The 20438-nt window shown below is 39.2% G+C and overlaps 1 protein-coding gene across 1 annotated transcript in view; it reads left to right on the top strand.

Annotated features, from left to right (window-relative positions):
* Positions 1-20438, top strand: part of LOC124619967 — a 293396-nt gene that overhangs the window by 80940 nt on the left and 192018 nt on the right. Inside the window, exon 8 of the mRNA XM_047146629.1 lies at positions 5213-6942. Within this exon, the coding sequence (XP_047002585.1) occupies positions 5213-6942 (1730 nt within the window). The remainder of the gene's footprint in view (positions 1-5212; positions 6943-20438) is intronic.

The raw sequence follows: 20438 nt of genomic DNA on the forward strand, positions 1-20438 counted from the left end.
GAATGGGGTAACCATTGTCAATACACCTTCTTCATCTTCAAATCCTCATGGCTGTTGGTGTAGAGGGTTCCCCATAATAGACCAGTTTCCTTCCCTAGTTCATCAAGTGATTATTCATCATTGACATGCTGGGCGTTATTCGGTGACATGCAGTTCTGGATGCCCAGTGCTTTTGCATTTTTCAGCATAGTCCCTCCCGTCTCTGAACTCTGATAACCAACGAAACGTGTATCTGCAATTTGGTGCTGTTTTCCCATTATACAGCTACTAACCTCTTGTGGTTCTCTGAAGCAATCACTCTTGCTCTCCAGAGAAATGACGCTGTCCACTGTTGTGCTTGCTTGTCTGGTTCCGTGTTGTCTTACCAATGTTCACCAGCGTGCTCGCAAGCTGGAACAAGTGCTGCTGCAGTGCGCCACCTAAGGGAAGCAGCAGCACCATCTGGTAGTGTTAGACAGTACCACAGTCTATCTTCAAGAATACATCAACACACATGTAAAATTAGAACTTTGCAAGAGTTGTGGGGAGAGTGCCAACCAATATTGAACAAACTAAATAAATGCATACGGTATTACAAGTCACCAAATTGCAGTGGCTGGCTCCAAATTGGAATCGTGAAAAAACTTGAATAACACATTTCCTATGGACAGAGGAGCATCTTTTAATTCTTCACAATCATTATCATAACAGCAGAGCCTTTGTCATTAGTAGCCAGCTATTCTCTGATTGATGATGTTACCTACTGGCAGCTTCTGTGGTACAGGTTATTGCTAGTAGATAGCTCTACTGCTGCTCTGTCTCTCTGGAGCAGTGTAAGATAAATGCGACACAATAATTGTAACAGCAGTTAATTTACATTATAAGATATAAATTCTTACAAGTAATTTAATTAGTGACTTGACATTGAGAGGTGGAAATGTGTAGGAAGAAAACACTCACTTAAATCGGGAAGACAAAGTGGTATCCTCCATACTGTCTTCAACCAACCCCCATCCCGATCCCCTCTCCAAAATCTAATGAGTGCCTCATCCAGCAATTTTACTGGTCATGTTTGTTCAAAGTATACTGGCCTTCATATGACAACCATTCAGATTTCTCTGTTGGCAAGATGGCATAAAGCTGTTGTACAATGACTGGGCATAGTGTTCTTCTTCTTCTTCTTCCTCCTCCTCCTCCTCCTCCTCCTCCTCCTCCTCCTCCTGGTTCTTCTTTTTCTTTTTCTCCTTCTCACATATGACTGGCTGTATCAGCTTCATACATTGCCACTTATTTGGTAGTTTCGGGCCTAACTGCTGCTTCATTGTGTGGTGTAGCATCATGCTTTTCACTGTGTAATTAGTTTTTGCACCTTTACATCCTCAGGTTATCCATATCTTTAGTGTCTGGTAATCTGTTAGTGCACCGAGCGAGGTGGCGCAGTGGTTAGCACACTGGACTCGCATTCGGGAGAACGACGGTTCAATCCCGTCTCCAGCCATCCTGATTTAGGTTTTCTGTGATTTCCCTAAATCGTTTCAGGCAAATGCCGGGATGGTTCCTTTGAAAGGGCACGGCCGATTTCCTTCCCCATCCTTCCCTAACCCGAGCTTGCGCTCCGTCTCTAATGACCCCGTTGTCGACGGGACGTTAAACACTAACATCCTCCTCCTCCTCTGTTAGTGATGTTAATATTGAAACTTCCTGGCAGATTAAAACTGTGTGTCAGACCGAGATTTGAACTCGGGACCTTTGCCTTTCGCGGGCAAGTGCTCTACCAGCTGAGCTACCCAAGCACGACTCACTCCCTGTCCTCACAACTTTAATTCTGCCAGTACTTTGTCTCCTACCTTCCAAACTTCACAGAAGCTCTCCTGCGAACCTTCCAAACTTCACAGTAGCTCTCCTGCGAACCTTGCACTCCTGAAAGAAAGGATATTGCGGAGACACGGCTTAGCCACAGCCTGGAGGTTGTTTCTAGAATGAAATTTTCACTCTACAGTGGAGTGTGCACTGATATGAAACTTTGGGGCGTGAGTCGTGCTTGGGTAGCTCAGTTGGTAGAGCACTTGCCCGTGAAAGGCAAAGGTCCTGAGTTCGAGTCTCGGTCCGGCACACAGTTTTAATCTGCCAGGAAGTTTCATATCAGCGCACACTCCGCTGTAGAGTGAAAATTTCATTATTGATGTTAATATTAATACGCACCATCCAGCTTCCTCTTTTTCGTCTATGATGATTGATATAATTAGCTTCCAACAAGCAAGTACCTTATCTGTATTTGACCACATGTAATTGAGACATACTAAACTGGTCTGTGTATGTCCTGTGAGAAATGTGTGACTCCACATGACAAAAATAAAATACATGTAAACGGAACAGATTTGATGTACCTCGATAATGTTATTTTAAAATATCTACACCTACATGGCTAATCTGTAGTTCACAGACCTGGCAGAGGATTCATTGAGCCACCTTCAAGCTGTTTTTGTACTATTCCACTCTTGAACCACATGAGAAAAACAAACAGTTAAATCTTTCCAAGCTAGCTCTGATTTCTCTTTATTTTATTACAATGATCATTTCTACTTATGTAGTTGGGCTCCAACAAAATATTTTTGCTCCCGGAGGAGACATATATGAACATAGTTCGATTTGTCCACTAGCTGAAAAATTTGCTAAATACATTGAAGCTATTTAAGCAAAAGATTGAGGAACAGCTGAATGGTTGGGAAGAAACTGTGAGACAGTATGGAAGAATCTCACATTTATGTAAACAATTGTGAGATTCTTGTTTTAACTAGAAAGAAAAATAGACCACCTAGTGGAATAAGAACTGGAGATGAACAGTTGTAGAAGGTGGGAAGTGTGATAGACGAAATTGGAAGAAATGAAAAAGAGATCAGTGAACATGACAGAGAGAAGCAGTCGTGAAAAGTATTAGGAGCCTGGTTTGGAGTAAAGAGTACACAAAAGAAGAAGAAAAGTAAGTAGTATTCTACATCCCAGAACTGACATACGCATTTGAGATGTGGGTAATTGAGAAAAGGGGAGGTAAGCAGATTAGAGGCATGTGAAATGAAGTGCCTCAGAAGTAGGATGGGAATAACAAGAAAGATAGGACAAGTAATGATAGGCCAAGGGAAATAGTGAAAGAGAAACCCTTGCAGAAGAGGATATAAAATAGTCTGAGATGGCATGGGCACTTAAAAAGAATGGAAAACAAGAGGATTCCCAAGAAGATACGTGAAATGGAGATGCAGAGAAACTGACCAAGAGGAAGACCAAGGGATAGATGGGTGATAGGGGTGGAGGAGTGTTTTGAAAAAGGAAGGCGAGGACTGGACCAGAGCAAACACAAAACGATGGTGAGAATACACAACTAGAAGGCCGGCCTAGGGCTGGAAACTGTTCATGCTTATTATTGTTGTTACTATTATTATTATTATTATTATTTAAACCGTACTGAGATGCCCTGGGTGGAATATGATAATGGAAGGAGAAAACTGACCAGTCACCAGATAGTTGAAGTGTCAGGAACGTGAACAAAAATTGTTACTAAAACCATGGGTGCACGCACATTTGCCTACACATAGGCATGCGAATGCCAGGATAATGCTGCCAGCTGGGCCATGGCATGCTTTTTGTGTGCCCGAAAGCGTAGCAGTGATTTCAATGTTTTTTATGTGCCTTTTGGCACACCATTGTCTTAACTACAAGATGAGTGATTACTTTTACTCCTTCCGATGCCTTAAATGTATTTTAGTGATCCTTGATGTTTATGACAGTTAGAAAAGTTGATGATGAGCCGTTGTGCTTTGAATTTGCCAATCTTACCATAATTTGAGCTTCATATTAACTCATTTGCCATTGAAAAATGAGAAAGCAATGTGGCCTACACACATTGTATGTTGATTTAAAGATACACAAATAAGTCTCCTATACAGTTTCATATAATTCTATAGCAGTTCTTGAATGGAAAATGATTAGTTTCTTCCAAAGCTTTTTACACTTCCTACTTTGTGTGTCCCTTGATAGCTTAGTCTGTCTGGTACACAGAAATTATTTCATTTTTCTTATATTACTCTGTGTAAGTGGTTTTGTTACCCTGTCTGTTATAACATTGCTGGACATCCAGGAACTGTACAAAAATATTGAAACACAAAAAACATTACACATTATCATGCTTAATACAGTGTAGGAAACCCATTGGGCTCCAAAACAGCTTCCATTTGTCTTGGAATTGGTAAATACAGATCCTGTGTGGTTTTCAAGGGAATACTATACAGTTCTTCACAAATAACAAAATAATTAGCAACCAGTTGCATAAAATAAATTTAATTTCTTTGCTAGTGCTGGGCACTTAGTGCTCTTCTTCAGAAGGTTATTGTATTATTTGTGAGAGTTATCAATAAAATGTCATGTTCATGGGGTTCGTAGTGTAAGTGCAAAATTAGTATAAAGAAGCTTCTTTCTTCCAGTGCCCCATAGTCAAGGTTTTATGGCTTCGGCGCTGTGTTTTCCTGTTATGGGCTTTTGCATCACAGACGAGTGGTTTTTGAACGGGGTTTGCGAGAGTGACATTCAGTTCTGCAATGACTTTTGCAGCAGTCATCCTCGTATTTTTCTTCACAATCCTCTTCAGTAAGTGTCTGTCACACTCACTCAGCACACACTTTGATCTTTGTTGTGGCTTGGTGGAGGATGATGATCTGCTTTCCCTGTATGCATAATAAATCTTCATTACAGTGCTTTTTCAAACATCAAACACTTCGGCTTCCTTAAACCCACCACATTAGTACCAACAATTCGCCCAAGTTCGCATTCACTTAGCACTGACATAATGCACTCACAACTACATAGAACACTGTTCCAACCATGACTGACACTTGGAACATATTGAGGACTTAACACAGATACACTAGCAGAACCTGCAGGCTTGGCTAGCATCTTCACTTATGTTCAAGTATGCATTTTGCATGGTGTTTCCATGTTTTTGTCCAACCACTATATATTAAATTCGCTTATTCATTTTAAAAAGACTTTGTATCATTGCAGAATTAATGTATGGTGTGAATTTTTAAATTGTGTGTGACAATTCTACAACTATTGCCAGTAATAACGAACTGTTTTATTCTCAATAACTTGTAAATGTTACATGTTTTCTGTTTTACACATCAATTACATGATGTGATTGTTCATGGATTTTTGTTTTACAGTGTGGATTTTTTGTTTACAGAGTGGATCTTCGGCCCACATTCCGTGTCCATTCTGCAGTGGACGTGTCGAAAACTTGGATAAGCTGGACAAACACATTTTAATATCTCACGCAGAAGAATCAAAGCAAACTGGTACCGAATATGAGTTTATTGATGTTGTAGGAACACCAGATCTTAAGCCTGTATTTTCAGAGAATAGCAATGGCCAAAAGGAAAAGGATCCACAGAAATTGACAGTGAGTCAGCCTGAGACCCAACAGTCTTTCGCTACAAATGCTTCAGAACTTTATCCTCATAAAATGGATCGAAGACAAAAGACTACCGAGTACATTCTGCCAGATACTGTTTATGAAGATTTTGCAGATGGGGTTAATAGCGTAAAAACATTCAACAGTGTACCTACTAAGGATGGGTCAGATCCATTACAAAACTTAATAACCGTCTCATGTGGTGAAAACAACCTCCTGGAAGAACTTGTGCCGGAGAAAGAGAAAGACCCTCCAAGCAAAAGGTCATCAAATTGTCAAAGTAATAATGATGAGATAGTTGGTGCTGAAGTTGAAGAATCTAACCCAAGTCATATGAGTGCACAAGAGAATATTTCAGAGAAAGGATTTAATGTACACAGTAGTGAGACTGTAATTGTCAATGTGGATCCAAATGATATCACGGAAGCAGAAGGAATTTCAACCATCAGACTATCATTAAACATTTCAGATGTTACAGAATTGGAGAAAGGAATTCAGGTGACTCAGCACAATGTAAATTCAATGCCATCTAGTGAAGAGTCAGCTGTCATGAAAGTAAATACAAAAACATCAAATGAAGAAGAGATACCACTCACATCGACTGCAGTGTCTGGCTGTGATGTTCCTGTTATACAGACAAACACACTGAACATAAAAAACTTGGATAAATCAGATTCTGTTTTCAGTTGCAATGCTAATGTAACAGATGTCATTCGTGGAGTGATCAGTGTAAGTGACCTCTGTAGTGGAAATAACAAACAGGAAGTTCTTACAAAGTCAGATGGAGACGCAAACTGTTTTAACATTTCAAATATTTCGAATGACAACACAAATGTTACTTGTAATGATACAATATGTGCAGATGATCTGGATAACAGCAGTAAAACATGGCAGAAAACTGGCAGCAGTTGTCTGAGGCATATTCAGCCAAAGATGTTAATGCTATCTGATAGCTGTGATAAAGAAATAATAAAACCACTGTCCAATATTAATAAGCTGGGTGAAACCATTACATATACTAGTGAGCAGCCAGGATCTCATGTTGCACCAAGTCAGCAAGATTTATTTACATGTCCTCTGCCTAGTTCTCAGGGATTACGTCATATTAAAAATGTAACAAACACTAGATCATCTCCAAATGTCCAACAGAGTCTGGCATGTAGAGATGAAGACGATATTGATATTGATCTGCTGTCATATTCGGCACTGAGCAGTGGCCACACTATTGTATACAGTGATCGTCAATGGGGAAGTAAACACTCTGCAGTTTCATCAGGTTTGAGGAGCCCCCCTCATGAGAAGATTATTACAGATAAATCACGCTTAAAGACGTACAGCAAAAAGAATTCGCTTTCCTCACTCACTGAACAAAGAAGGAATCAGAAATCACCTTGCTGTGCTGAGAGTCAAATACTTTTTAATAGACCATCAGCTGTGAATTTTGAAGAGGATGTATATATAAATAACAGCATTGAAGCAACTGTGGCAGCTGTCAGCTCTTCGTAAGTACTGTTGAAACAAACAAGCAAGCATGCAAACAAGCAAGCATGCCTGCATGCATGTGTAACCTGTGAATTACATTTGTGTATTACTTAGTGGCTGCACACATTTTGCTTGTATATCAAAATATTAGAGTTTTATTGGTTCACGATCTTTTACAAGAACTGGTAATTTACAGACATTCTTTGGAAGTTAATGCACTTCAAGTAAAGGATTTGCTTTATTTGTCTTTGAAATACATAATCATGTCCACATTTGGAGCCAGAGTTAAATTTTTGATTTTCTTAGATTCCTGTGAAGGATAGTGCATTGGTCTAAAGTATTTAACAAAATTATGAATCAGCTAATGATTTACAAACCTGTGAGGTGTTCTGAGGCATTCCCTGCTCATTAGAAAATATGTAGTATGTGGTGTCATAAAAGAAAACCTTTGCAACTTCGTAATAATGCCAAGGAAACACCCTTCACCATACGAACGACATAAAACTGATTGGTAGATACCCAAGGCTGTGAGCAGAGCACCGTCATTCACTCATTTAACTGCCTTGTATTTCACCTAGAAATGAGCACATAAATCCATTTTATTGATGTGTAAGCTTCCTTAACATGAATGAGGAACATGAACACATTGTCCATTTCTGCTTCTGAAATGTCGCTTTCGTTTAGCTTGCACATGACTTTCAGGTGGTCACCTGATGTATTACTTGTGTGGAATTACTTCATAAAAATGAAAGTCTGACTTTATAAAAATGAAAATCTATAAAAGCATTTTAGCTCTAATGATGTAACAGAAGTGGAAATCACATAACAAAATTAATATTTTTATAAAGTCTACTGTAATTTCGGGAAGCAAAGACCACATATAACAGAAGAGCTCTGCCAAAAGTTGGAAGACTGTCCAGAAGTATAGGAGACATGGTAATGCTTCAGTGTTTACAGAGGAAGAAAAATAGTTGAAGTTCATGTTGTGCTCTTTTCTGACAAAAAATTTGCAGTATTTTATTTCAAGAAATGAATCTAGTACTTTGGTGTGAAAGTTGAACAATGTTTTGTATGTTATCACCATTACATAAGAACAATAAGGTGAAAACAAAGTTCCTGTTTGGATGTAACATGTATTGTGCTGAATACTGACCTTGAAATTGAGGAATACTTCTTGCTAGAAAAGTATGTAGACCCATTTTTAATTTTGTCACAGGTTTATGCTTCCATTGATTCATTTTCTTGCAGCGTTAGTGTTTTGGTGTTAATGAAAAACTGCTAATTACACAGGTATGATTCTAAGGCAAAGAATTCTAGATCCCCATGCTTGGAAGATAAATCTTTACATGTGATTTTACATAAAACAAACTTTGGAAGAAGAAGAAGAAGAAGATAAAGGAAGTAGTATGTAGTGTACACAGTTGAGTAACATGGTACGGTGAAAGGCACTCCGATTATTTTGAGAAACTCTAGTGCAGAATATTAAACTTTGTATGCTTACAAAGCCTTTAATCTTCAATCTCAAAAAGTTTCAGTTTATTGTGGACATATTTCAGTTATGTTGGAAATCTGCAGAGGGAAACTATAGAACGTTCCGCACTGTTTTTATGCTTAATGAATATTGAGTGAATGCTGCCATTCCTTGTGAACAACTCCATTGTATTACCTGCAAATTCCGTAATTCATTGCATGTGCAGAGATGGCCAAGAGAGGATTCCAAGATTATTCAACAATAGCCTGAACATATAATTTTTATTTTGGCTGGAGCCAAAGCCAAGGTAAATTTTTTGAATGATGCTACCTCCATTTCACTGTAACAATTTTTATTTTATTGTTATACACTGAAGAGCCAAAGAAACTGCTACACCTGCCTAATATTGTGTAGGTCCCCTGCGAACACGCAGAAGTGCTGCAGCACGACATGGCATGAACTCTGGTAATGTCTGAAGTAGTGCTGGAGGGAATTGACACCATGAATCCTGCAGGGCTGTCTGCAAATTCATACGAATATGAGGGGGCGGAGATCCTTCTGAACAGCATATTGAAAGGCACCCCAGACATGCTCAATAATTTTCATGTCTGGGGAGTTTGATAGCCAATGGAAGTGGTTGAACTCAGAAGAGTGTTCCTGGAGCCACTCTGTAACAATTCTGGACAGGGGTGTTGCATTGTCCTGCTGGAATGGCCCAAGTCCGTTGGAATGCACGATGGACATGAATGGATGCAGGTTATCAGATAGGATGCTTACACACTTCACCTGTCAAGAGTCATATCTAGACGTATCAGCGGTCCCACATCACTCCAAGTGCACACGCCCCACATCATTACAGTCTCCACCAGCTTGAACAGTCCCCTGCTGGCATGCACGGTCCATGGATTCATGAAGTTGTCTCCAGACTTGTACACATCCATCTGCTTGATACAATTTGAAATGGAAACTCGTCTGACTAGGCAACATGTTTCCAGTCATCAACAGTCCACTGCCAGTGTTGATGGACCAAGGTGAGATGTAAAGCTTTGTGTCATGCAGTCATCAAGGGTACAGGAATGGGCCTTTGGCTCTGAAAGCCCATATCAGTTATGTTTCGTTGAGTAGTTCACATGCTGACACTTGTTGATGGCCCAGCATTGAAATCTGCTGCCATTTGCTGAAGTGTTGCAATTCTGTCACGTTGAATGATTCTCTGCAATCATCATTGGTCCCTTTTCTTACAGGATCTTTTTCCGGCTGCAGCAATGCCTTAGATTTGATGTTTTACTGGATCCTTAATATTCACAGTACACTCACGAAATGGTTGTACGGGAAAATCCTCACTTCATCGCTATCTCGGAGATGCTGTCGTATCGCTCGTGCGCCGACTATAGCATCACATTCAAACTCACTTAAATCTTGATAACGTGCCATTATAGCAGCAGTAACTGATCTAACAACTGCGCCAAACAGTTGTTATCTTATATAGGCATTGCCAACTGCAGTGCCGTTTTCTGCCTGTTTAAATATCTCTGTATTTGAATATGCATGCCTATACCAGTTTCTTTCGCACTTCAGTGTATGATCCATGCTTCCATCTTAGCCTATTTTAAAGTACAAAAACTTATTTATATATCAAAACAGACTGGTGTGAAATAAAAGCCTTTGTCGAGAAAACATATCTGGTCATGTAGGCCAGATCTGTCATTAGTAAAAGTGAGAACATCTCTAAAATGCTGAAATACATTGTGACATCAAACAATGGAAAATCCAGGATGGAATGTAACAATATTATGAAAAGGAAAGCTGCTACTCACCATATAGCGGAGATGCTAAGTCGCAGATAGGCACAATGAAAAGACTATCACAAATAAATAAAGCTTTCGGCCACTACACACTGTGTGTGTGTGTGTGTGTGTGTGTGTGTGTGTGTGTTGTTGACAAAGGCCTTAATGGCCAAAAGCTTTATTCATTTGTGACAGTCTTTTTGTTGTGCCTATCTGCAACTCAGCATCTGCTATATGGTTAGTAGCAACTTTCCTTTTCGTAATGTTGTTAAATATATTGCAGACTTTTATTTCTTTATCCTATAGCACAGCTGTTTATGAAACCGCTGAGTTACGCTTTTTTGACAAGAATTTGTATTTCACACCAGTCTGATGTCTTTGGATATATAAATAAGTTTTTGTACTTGAAAATGGCCTAAGGCCAAAATATGTATAGTATAGCAATAAAATAAAAATTGTTACTGTCAAATGGTGGCAGCATCATCAAAAAAAATTAAAAAAGCCTAAACATAGTGTATGAAATAACATCACAGCTCATTGTAGAAGCATTTTATTGAATTTTAAGTGTATTTTGTGAGTAGACACTATTATTTGTTAATATAAAACCATAGGCAAAGTAAACATCATTTTATATTTCAGTCTCTGTCGAGAGTATCTGAAGAGATAGGTGATTAGGTGGACAGTTCATAAAGCAACTTCTAAATAAATGGTGACTATTGCACAATAAATGTAAATCTAAGGAAAGGGCTACAAATAGAGAAAAACTCTGTGAAAAGGGCAGCAGAATTTTATCAAAAAAACTCTCACAAAACTCAAAGAAATTTTTGTTATGTGTGAAAGCTATCAGTGCCACCGAAATTAGTGTTGAGACACTCATGATGACTTCAGAACTGAAATTGAGGGTAGCAAAGCAAAAACAAAAATATTGAACTCCCCTCTCATATGTTCCTTTACAGTGGAAAATCCAGGAGCACTGTCGTAGTTTAGTTCTTGTACCATGGCAAGAACAAGAGACATATGTTAGTGTCAGTGCTGTTGAGAAACAGGTACACTTGCTTGCTAAAAGTGAGCAGGCCCCAAGCTCCGGTGGAGTCCCTGTCAGAGTCTATACAGAATTTGTAGTTGAGTTTGCACTTTTTCAGTCATAACTGACCATAGAGCCTCAAACTTCCCAGTTGTGTCACATCTGTATGCAAGGAAATTAGCACAAGTGATCCACAAAACTACCACACAATTTCGCTACCTTCTGTCTGTCATAAAATCTTAGAACATATTCTGAACTCAAACCAGAAGAGATATCTTGAACAGAATGACTTCTTATATGGCAGCTAGCTTACATTCCAAAAACATCAATAATGCAAAACCCAGTCTGGACTTTCCTTACATAACTTCCTGAAAGGCTCAGGTCAAGGTAACAAGATAGTTGCCGTATTTACTGATTTCTACAAAACATTTTACTCAGAACCACACAGATACTGTCTGAAAAAGCTTCACAAATATTCATTTGGAGCTTGATAAGATTTCAAAGTGTTGTAAAGCTTTGCGTCTTGCTTTAAATGTACAGAAATATAATTGTAGTATCCGATGACAACAATTTCAGTGAGTTGTAACTGGAATCAGTCAGCTCACATCTGGATGTTTGTGGGAAATGAAATAGAATGACCACATAGGCTCCATGGTAAATATGGGAGGTGGCAGACTGTGGTTCAAAAGGAGATTAGCTGCCAAATACACTCGTATGACCCATCCTAAAACATTGCTTAGGTGTGTGTAACAAACAAATAGTACTAATAGGGGATGCTGAATATCAGTGCAACATGAATGGGCACATGTTGGTTTGATCAGGAAGAGTGTGTCACAAAAATACTGACAAACCTGAACTGTAGACACTTTAAGATAAATGCCCACTAGTCTACAAAAGCTTACTTTATAAGTTTCAAGAACCAGCATTAAGCATCAGTCTAGAAATATGCTGCAAGCATATATGTATTGTTCCAGGAGGGGCCACAAAGACAAGATTAGACTAATTATGGAATGCCCAGAAGCACTTAAGTAGTCATTTGTTCCATACCATTGACCAGACTATCAGACCATCTTTGTGGTGATTGGATTGAAGAGTTTCTAGCAAACAGAACACAGCATGTCATTCTCAATGGAAACAAATATTCAGAGGTAAAGATAACTTAGGGCATACACTCAGGAAGTGTTAAATAGCATTATTTTTCACACTGTGTGGTAATTGCCTATTGGATAATGTCATGAGCTCCATGAAGCTTTTCAAGGATGATGCTGTTGTATACAGAGAAGTTCCAATGCTAGAAAATTGTAGTGAACTGCAGGAATACCTGCAGGGTCAGAACTTGGTGCAGAGTGCCAATTGGCTCTCAACATAAACAGATGTAACATATATAAAATAGGCAGAAAAACCCATTATTGTATGATTTATTGTTCTTTTTCCTCTTAATTATGTATGTAGTTTAATTTTTCCACGGTTAAGCATTAGTGATTGGGATACTGTGATGTGCCCGTGGCATGTAGCAGTCAAGTTCCACACACTCTACAATTTGAGCTGTGTAGTTGCATGTTAGTTAGATTGTCTCTGTGGTTGTATGGACTTTTTCTTACTTGTTTTTGCTTCCTTATAATGCAAGGGTTATGTCTTGTTTACTGTGTGTGCTATTCTGCTGGTGAACATCTGCAAATGGGTAACTGTTGCATCACGCTTTTGTTATGTGTTTTAATTTTTAGCATCTTAAAGGACAGTTTTGTTCTTTATCAGTCTATGAGTTAAGATGCTCACAGGTTATTCCAACATTCATTTTGAGCTTTGTGACAGTTACAATTTATTTCAGTATAAAAGTTGACAGAAATTTTTAGTTTTTCCATGTTTCAGTACTTATTTCCTCTTTCTCCTACATGACTTCACTCAAATATGATTTAGGTAGATGCTTCAGGAGTTTGTAAGGGAATCCCTGGAAGGATAGCAACATTATTTTCAAGGAACACAATGCAGAAAATGCAGGGAACTGGGATTTGAAGCTGACTGGAGAATGATTCTACTGCTGACAGTGTACATTTTACATAAGGACCATGAAGATAAGAGAAATTAGCGCTCATACAGAGGCAAATAAAATGTCACTTTCCCTTGCTCTGTTTACGAGAGAGAGAGGAAAGGAAATGGCTAGGAAGGTACAGGGTACCCTCCACTATATGGCAGCTTGCAAAATACATATGAAATTTGATTGGATAGATAAAAAATCTACTCACCATGCGGCGGCAGAACACGCACATAAAAGATGGTTGTAATTGGCAAGCTTTTGGAGCCAGTGGCTTCTTCTTCAGGCAGAAGGGTTGAAGGGAAAGGAAGAGTGGCGAAGGAAAAGGACTGGAGAGGTCTAGGAGAAGGGGTAGATTTCAGGAAAGTTGCCGAGAACCGTGAATCAAGGGAGACTTATCGCACGGGATGAGAAGGAGAGTCTTTCGTGGGATGAGAAGGAGAGTCTTTCCTTCTCATCCCGTGCGGTAAGTCTCCTCTGACTTGCGGATATTGGTGACTTTCCCAAAATCTACCCATTTTCCTAGATCTCTCCAGTCTCCTAGACCACCCCTCTCCCTTCCCATTCAACCCGTCTGCCTGAAGGAGGAGCCACTTGCTTTGAAAGCTTGCCAGTTACAACACATCTTTCATGTGTGTGTTCTGCTGCTGATTGGTGAGTAGATTTTCTATCCAATTAAATTATTTTGTCAATAATTCATTGTTTTCGTTAGAATACATACGTAGATGCATCTCAGTGGTTGCTCTAAATTTTCTGATATATCTATGAAGCAGAGGATGTTGTCCATGTATTCCACCAATACAGTATATTATATTTTCTGGGTACCATCTTCTGGAAAATTCTTTCTTCTGTTTTGTTCATGAAGGTATTTGCTAGCTTTTCTGAAATTAGTGATCCCATTGGCAATCCTTCTTCATGTAGACAGAATTCTTTATTGAATTCAAATAATTTTAGTTGGTAATGAAGTGTAGAAGTGTGCTTATCTCTGTTACGTGCTTTTATGGTCACAGTAAGTATCTAGCTCTTGTTCTATTATCTCTGTATGACTGGGATTGTGGAGTATGTTTATTATGTCAAACAGGAAGAATTTTGTAAACAACAAAAAACCTTGAGTAATGATAAGAATTAGTACTGTTTATAGTAGTAAGTTAAAGCATGCAAACTGTTCATGGTCCTAGCAAACGAAGTTGTAAGGGGGGGAGGAAACATACTGTTACAGTGACCACGGAAGATACTTTACACTGAAATGAAGTGCATTTAGTCATTATGAGACTTCATTACAGTTGAAAAAAATAAATAAAAAATTATTAACCTATACAACTTGTTCATCTACAGCTGCAGAAAAAGGAGGCTGAAAAACAAAGAAGAAACATGAAAATAGAATGACAAAAGTAATAATAAATTATCAGCCAGTAGGGAAAAGATAAGTAGGCTGCCAAGAGGAAATGGAGAGGACACACAGCAGCTAATTTCAGACAGGGCACCAAATAAGAGGACATAAGAGGCAAATGCCTAGCACTTGAAGAAAGAAGAAGAAGAAGAAGAAGAAGAAGAAGAAAATTCGCTGCTGCGTGATTACATTATTGGTGACAAATCTCTGCAAATAGTAACTACTGTATAATACCTAGGAGTAACCATCTGAAGTGACCTAAAGTGGAACTACTACACAAAACAAATAGTAAGTTAAGCAGAGGCCAGGCTGAATTCATTAGGAGAATCTTAAGGAAGTGTGATTCACCTTCAAAAGGAGTGGCTTACAAAACACTTGTTTGATCAATTCTTGAGCACTGTTGACCTGTGTGAGACACTGAACAAGTTGGATTAATAGAAGAAATAGAAAAGCTCCAATGATGAGCGGCACATTTCATCGAGGGATTGTTCAGTCAGTGCAGGAACATTATGGAGGTGCTCAACAAACTCCAGTGGCAGATTCGACAAGAGATGCATTAGGCATCAGGGAGAGGTTTACTGCAGAAATTTTGAGAACATAGGGCATGTGGATAGAGTTTATGTTAAATTTTGTGTTCTGTGAAAATGGACAATATATTACTTCCTCCTATATACATTTTGCAAAATGACCACTATACGTCTTACTAAATGACCTTGATAAGGTTGAAATCTAACAGATTTTTCTTATTGGCATGTTTGCTTCCCGTACACTGTTCATGAATGGAAGAGGAAAAGGGGGTGGGGTGGGGGGAGGTAATAGTGGCACCAGAAGTACCCTCCACCATAGGCCATAAGCTGACTTGTGGAATATAGGTGTACATGTATAATTGCATTGCTGAACCTGAAAAGGAGTGTAAGGCTTATCATATCCTGATTTTAATTTTAAAAACCGACAGACTCAGTTGCAAAGTTTACCTAGATTTACCTAGGTTTCAGTCAGGATAACCCAACCTTCTTCAGAATAAAATTAACTACTGTTTGTCCATAGTGGACATCGTCAAGCTAAAGCTACAAATCCATAAATTATTGTCAGACTGTAAAAACTTATCTGAAACTGTCTCGGCCCCACTTCGTGTCCACGATGCGGCAGCCGCAAGTGCTGTACTAAAATGTCTCAATCAAAAAGTACAGATGTCAGGAAAACTCATTGTGACGAAATGGCTAACATATAACTACAGTATAACAGGATAGATAAAAAAATCTATTCACCAAGTGGCGGCAGGAGAACACACACACACACACACACACACACACACACACACACACACACAAGGATTTAATTATTACAAGCTTTCGGAGCCAGTGGCTCCTTGTGGCAGGAGAGATGAAGAGAAGAAAAAGGACTGGAGAAGTGTAACTACAGAATATGAATAGTTTTCCAGCTCATTTCAAGAAAATTAAGCCTTTGGCAGAGAGTAGGCCACAGTGCCTCTGCTTACAAGAAACTCATTGTAAGCCATCTGAAACACTTCAGGTACTAACTTCACAGTAAGAGTAATCTGCATTTAGAGAGAACTAAGGGAGAAATGAAAGTGTTTGTCCAGGACTCGTACTATTGCATGCTAGTGGCTGTCGCTACTAATCTTGAGACAGTAGCTGCAGGAATCTGCACATCATCTGAACCTGGATATAGGTACAGAGATCCTTGTAGCTTTCACCACATAATCCACTGGATTTAACTGAAGGCTTTACTGGTCACCTTCCCTGGCCACTTCTCCTCCTTGAAGACAAGAGTGCTCATCAAGTGCAATTTGGACCAGTTCAACTTCCCTGAGGGACCACGCGATCAAGATCTTTCTCCTAAGCATCATCATCTGCCTTCTGGAGTCTGGGAAACCAACACACTTTAGCACAGTACCAGAAATGTCCTCAGCCATTGCTTTATCATTTTATTTCTTCTGCCGTAGCCAGTAAATTGCATTGAGAAATAGCAGATGACTTCCATTTGTGTGATCGCTTTCCCATATGAAGTCTTGACATAGCACCATCCCGAAGGAGGTCACCAAAATTGATACCAAACAGAGAGAACTGGGCCACTGCAGCCAGCTAGCAGTATTGGAACAAAAATATAGTGTCCAGGTCTCGATGGATCATGTCACAATGGTGATTCATTAGGCTGCAGTATAAGTTTGTAAGTCGGTAAGGACAATTGGTGGTAGAAACAGTCTCATCTTCAAAAGCGATACTGCAAATGTCATTGTCACACTCATACAGACTAATATCAAATGTGGCCTTGATGCTATACACCTTCGTCATCAAGAGTTGGCTGTAAAATGCCATTTGAATTTTAGTAAAGCAAATTCGAGGAGTAGACCATCCTTTGGCTAAGTGGGGGTTGGAACTTGTTTTGAGCCCGCAGTACAACACCAAGGCCAGATGGAGTTCATTATGAATTGTTAAATAATCTGAATATTACCTTGAAGGAACATATCTTGATCTTCTTTAACCAAATTTGGAATGAAGGTGAATACTCAGACTCATTTAGAGGAGCAACAATTGTGCTTTTCTTGAAAGCTAAAGAGAACTGCACAAACCCAGATAGCTAACAAAGTGTAATCCTTACCAGATGCGTTGGGAAGAGCACGTGATCGACTGCCACTTAGTAGAGGCCATTGAGTCTTTGAAGCTACTAAACTGAGCTCAGTGTGGTTTCAAAAGACATTACTGATTGTACTGGAGCTGGCAGTACAGAGGGTCTGTGTACACTCGCAGCAGTTAATAGGTGTATTTGCTTATATTAAAAAAAAGCCTATGATACAATCTGCTGGTATAACATCCTACAACAAGTAGATGTTTGGGGATTACACAGGAATGTCACAGTTATATTGCAATCATTCCTGTCTCAAGGACACTCCATATTTCAAGTTAGTAATGTTTGATGGACCAATATCCACGAGAGGACTGTGTTCATTAGGAGAGTGTGATGTGTCATACTTTTGGCTGTAGCATTTGACAGTATAGCATCAACAATAATGAGTTCAGTAAATTGTTACTTATTTGTGGATAGTTCTACAGTCTTCTGTTCAGGCTCCAGTCTACCAGTCACAGAGCACCAATTATAGATGACACTGAGGATACTGAAGATTTGGACAAAGGCCACAAGTTTTACATTAACCCGGAGAAAATAGATGTATTAGTTTCAACCACATGTGTCATGTCTCTGATGTGCTAACATTATCACAGGGAGACACCATTCTCAGCTTTAAGGAAACGATAAAACTTCTTGATCCCAAAACTGATGAGAAACTTAGCTGGTAGCTATACTTAAAAGAACTTAAAACTAAGAACATTGAAGGCTCTAAACATTTGAAGTGTATCAATGTAGGAACTTGGAATGCAGGCATGCCTTCCATATTAGTGTTTTATTAAGTCACAAAATAAGGCTGTTTGTACTTCTTGAGGAGACCGGTGACCTTCATCTCAGATTATATTGTAGAAGTCCATGTGATTGCCACATAGAATTTTATGAAAATTGATTGTTAGTTTTGGTGCTGCATCCATCATTAGATCTAAAATTTAAGTAGTGTCACATAGGCACATAGTCAGTACAATTTCTAGGTATGATGAAGGCTGCAAAGTCAAAACTGATAACCAGTTTTAATAAAATACTATGTGACCAAGACATTGAGTTTCATAATGTGCTGGGTGGTTATAATTAAAGAGCAGCCATTCACAGACGTTCAGTGTGGACAATAGTAATACGGCAGCAATGATTGGCAGCCATTCTGATGCATTAATGTGGAACTGATTTGCACTGGAAAAAAAAGTTCCAGTTTTGGCCACCAGGTGCAAATCTAGTGCTGTGAATGCAAAATCGACATATAAAAATGTTTCCATATGTAATGGATTAGGAACAGGATGCAGGCAGAAAAGGTCAGACTAATATGAAAGTCATAATGTTGATTTTATTATTGACCATCATGTACACAATTTGTTCAGTGTGAGCACTGGAGACACTGTGAAATACTGCATCTTTAAAATTATATGATCAACAGTTACTTACAGCAGTTCCAGTGGAATTGGAGAAATGTGTTCCTGTATACTGGCCTTCAGATCAGTTAGAGGCTGAACACATTCCTGCTAAATGCGTTTTTTAGATATCCTCAGAGCCAAAAGTCACATGGATTCATATCAGGTGATCTTGCATGACATGCATCTGGAAAACCCCTGAAGATAACACGTTCTTGGAAGGTTGCATTTAGCAGATCTTTCACTATGCGAGCAACGTGAGATGGTGTCCCATCTTTCACGAAAATAGTGGTTTCCACACAGTTGCACTTCTCCAAAGCTGGAATGACATGTGGTACAAGGTCATGTCAATAATGTGTAGACATTGTGATGCAGCAGGCAGACCCTCTGAATGTATTCAGAAGAACTGACTGAGAATATACGTGCTTGTGAATCCACACGACAGAGTCACATATGGTGAGTGCTCAACGCACAGTTTAACAGACCCCACATTTGGCAATTCTGTCTATTGACCGCATCTTGTAGCATAAAATGTGCCTCGTCACTCCATAGAATATTGGTCAACCACATGTCATCAACTTTGATCCATCCCATAAACTGAAAAGCAAATTCGGAGTGTTGTAGGAGATCATAAGGTTTCAGTTGCTGCACCACCTGGATCTGTATGGATGCTGGAGTAAAATAGTCTGCAAAACTTTCCATACTGTTGACCATGGGAAGGACAGTTCTCGTGATACTGTATGAGCACAAGCACTAGCATTACCTGTGGCACATGCTGCATGGTCTGTTAACAGCAGTAGCAACCTTGTCATTAACTTCCATTATGGTTAGTCAAATGACAATGTGGATGTCATGCCATCTTACAAACTGTGTACATTGCCAGATTGGCACCAGGTGGGCACAATTGGAATAGAATACATGCAGAAACTGGTGAGCTGTCCCTCTCCATTTAGTGAAATTTTCTTATGGTGCAACTCGCTTATAAGGTAAAGTTCTTTCCCCAATTGCCAGTATTTAATTTTGTTCCCGAACAGCATCTGAAAGCGTCTTTGTAATTCATAGAGTAGCAACAAAATCTTTTATGCACCAGGTAAAGGAGCAGCTCACAAATTTAGGTGTGGTGAACGTGAATGTCCTCATCCAGGGATAGAATGAAGATCACCCATGGCTGGTAATAGGGCTGAGGTGGTATTTGAATTTGAGCAGAGTGCAAGAAATCTGATACTCTCGATTATGCTTTTAGGCCATTCTTTTAAAAATTTATAAATTAAGTCTGTGATACTAGAGCTTTTTACATGGGTGGCCCCAAAGTCTGCCTGTGAGTCCTGACAGTTTTGCCATGATCATGCAATGCAGGCTTCCACAGCTAGTATTTTCATTATTGGTGGTGTTTGGTTTTAAAGGGCTTTAGGCTATGGTCCAAGGCATTTTTCTTTACCTGATTTGTCTCTCAGTGCTAGAGCCATCCTCAGAGGTGGTTATAAGGACTCAGAAAGCGTTACTAACTTAAACAAGCTCTGCAAGCTTAACTGTACTATATATATATCCACTCAATGGTCAGTTTATGCTATCACCAGAACCCTACCTAAGATGGTGGAGTCATGCTGACATGTGTTGCAGAGCTTGTAGTGATAGAGTTGGTGTCTTTGCTTTATTTTGCACTAAGTCCTGCAGCTTGTCCGATTCAATCCTCCTCTTTTTCTTCTAAAGATATTTTTGGGCTTATGAATGCCAGTGGCCTGTCTGTATAGCCTTGCACAGTAATGATTAGACTTGATGAATCC

The sequence above is a fragment of the Schistocerca americana genome, chromosome 6 (genome assembly GCF_021461395.2).
Source record: "Schistocerca americana isolate TAMUIC-IGC-003095 chromosome 6, iqSchAmer2.1, whole genome shotgun sequence".
Taxonomy (NCBI): domain Eukaryota; kingdom Metazoa; phylum Arthropoda; class Insecta; order Orthoptera; family Acrididae; genus Schistocerca; species Schistocerca americana.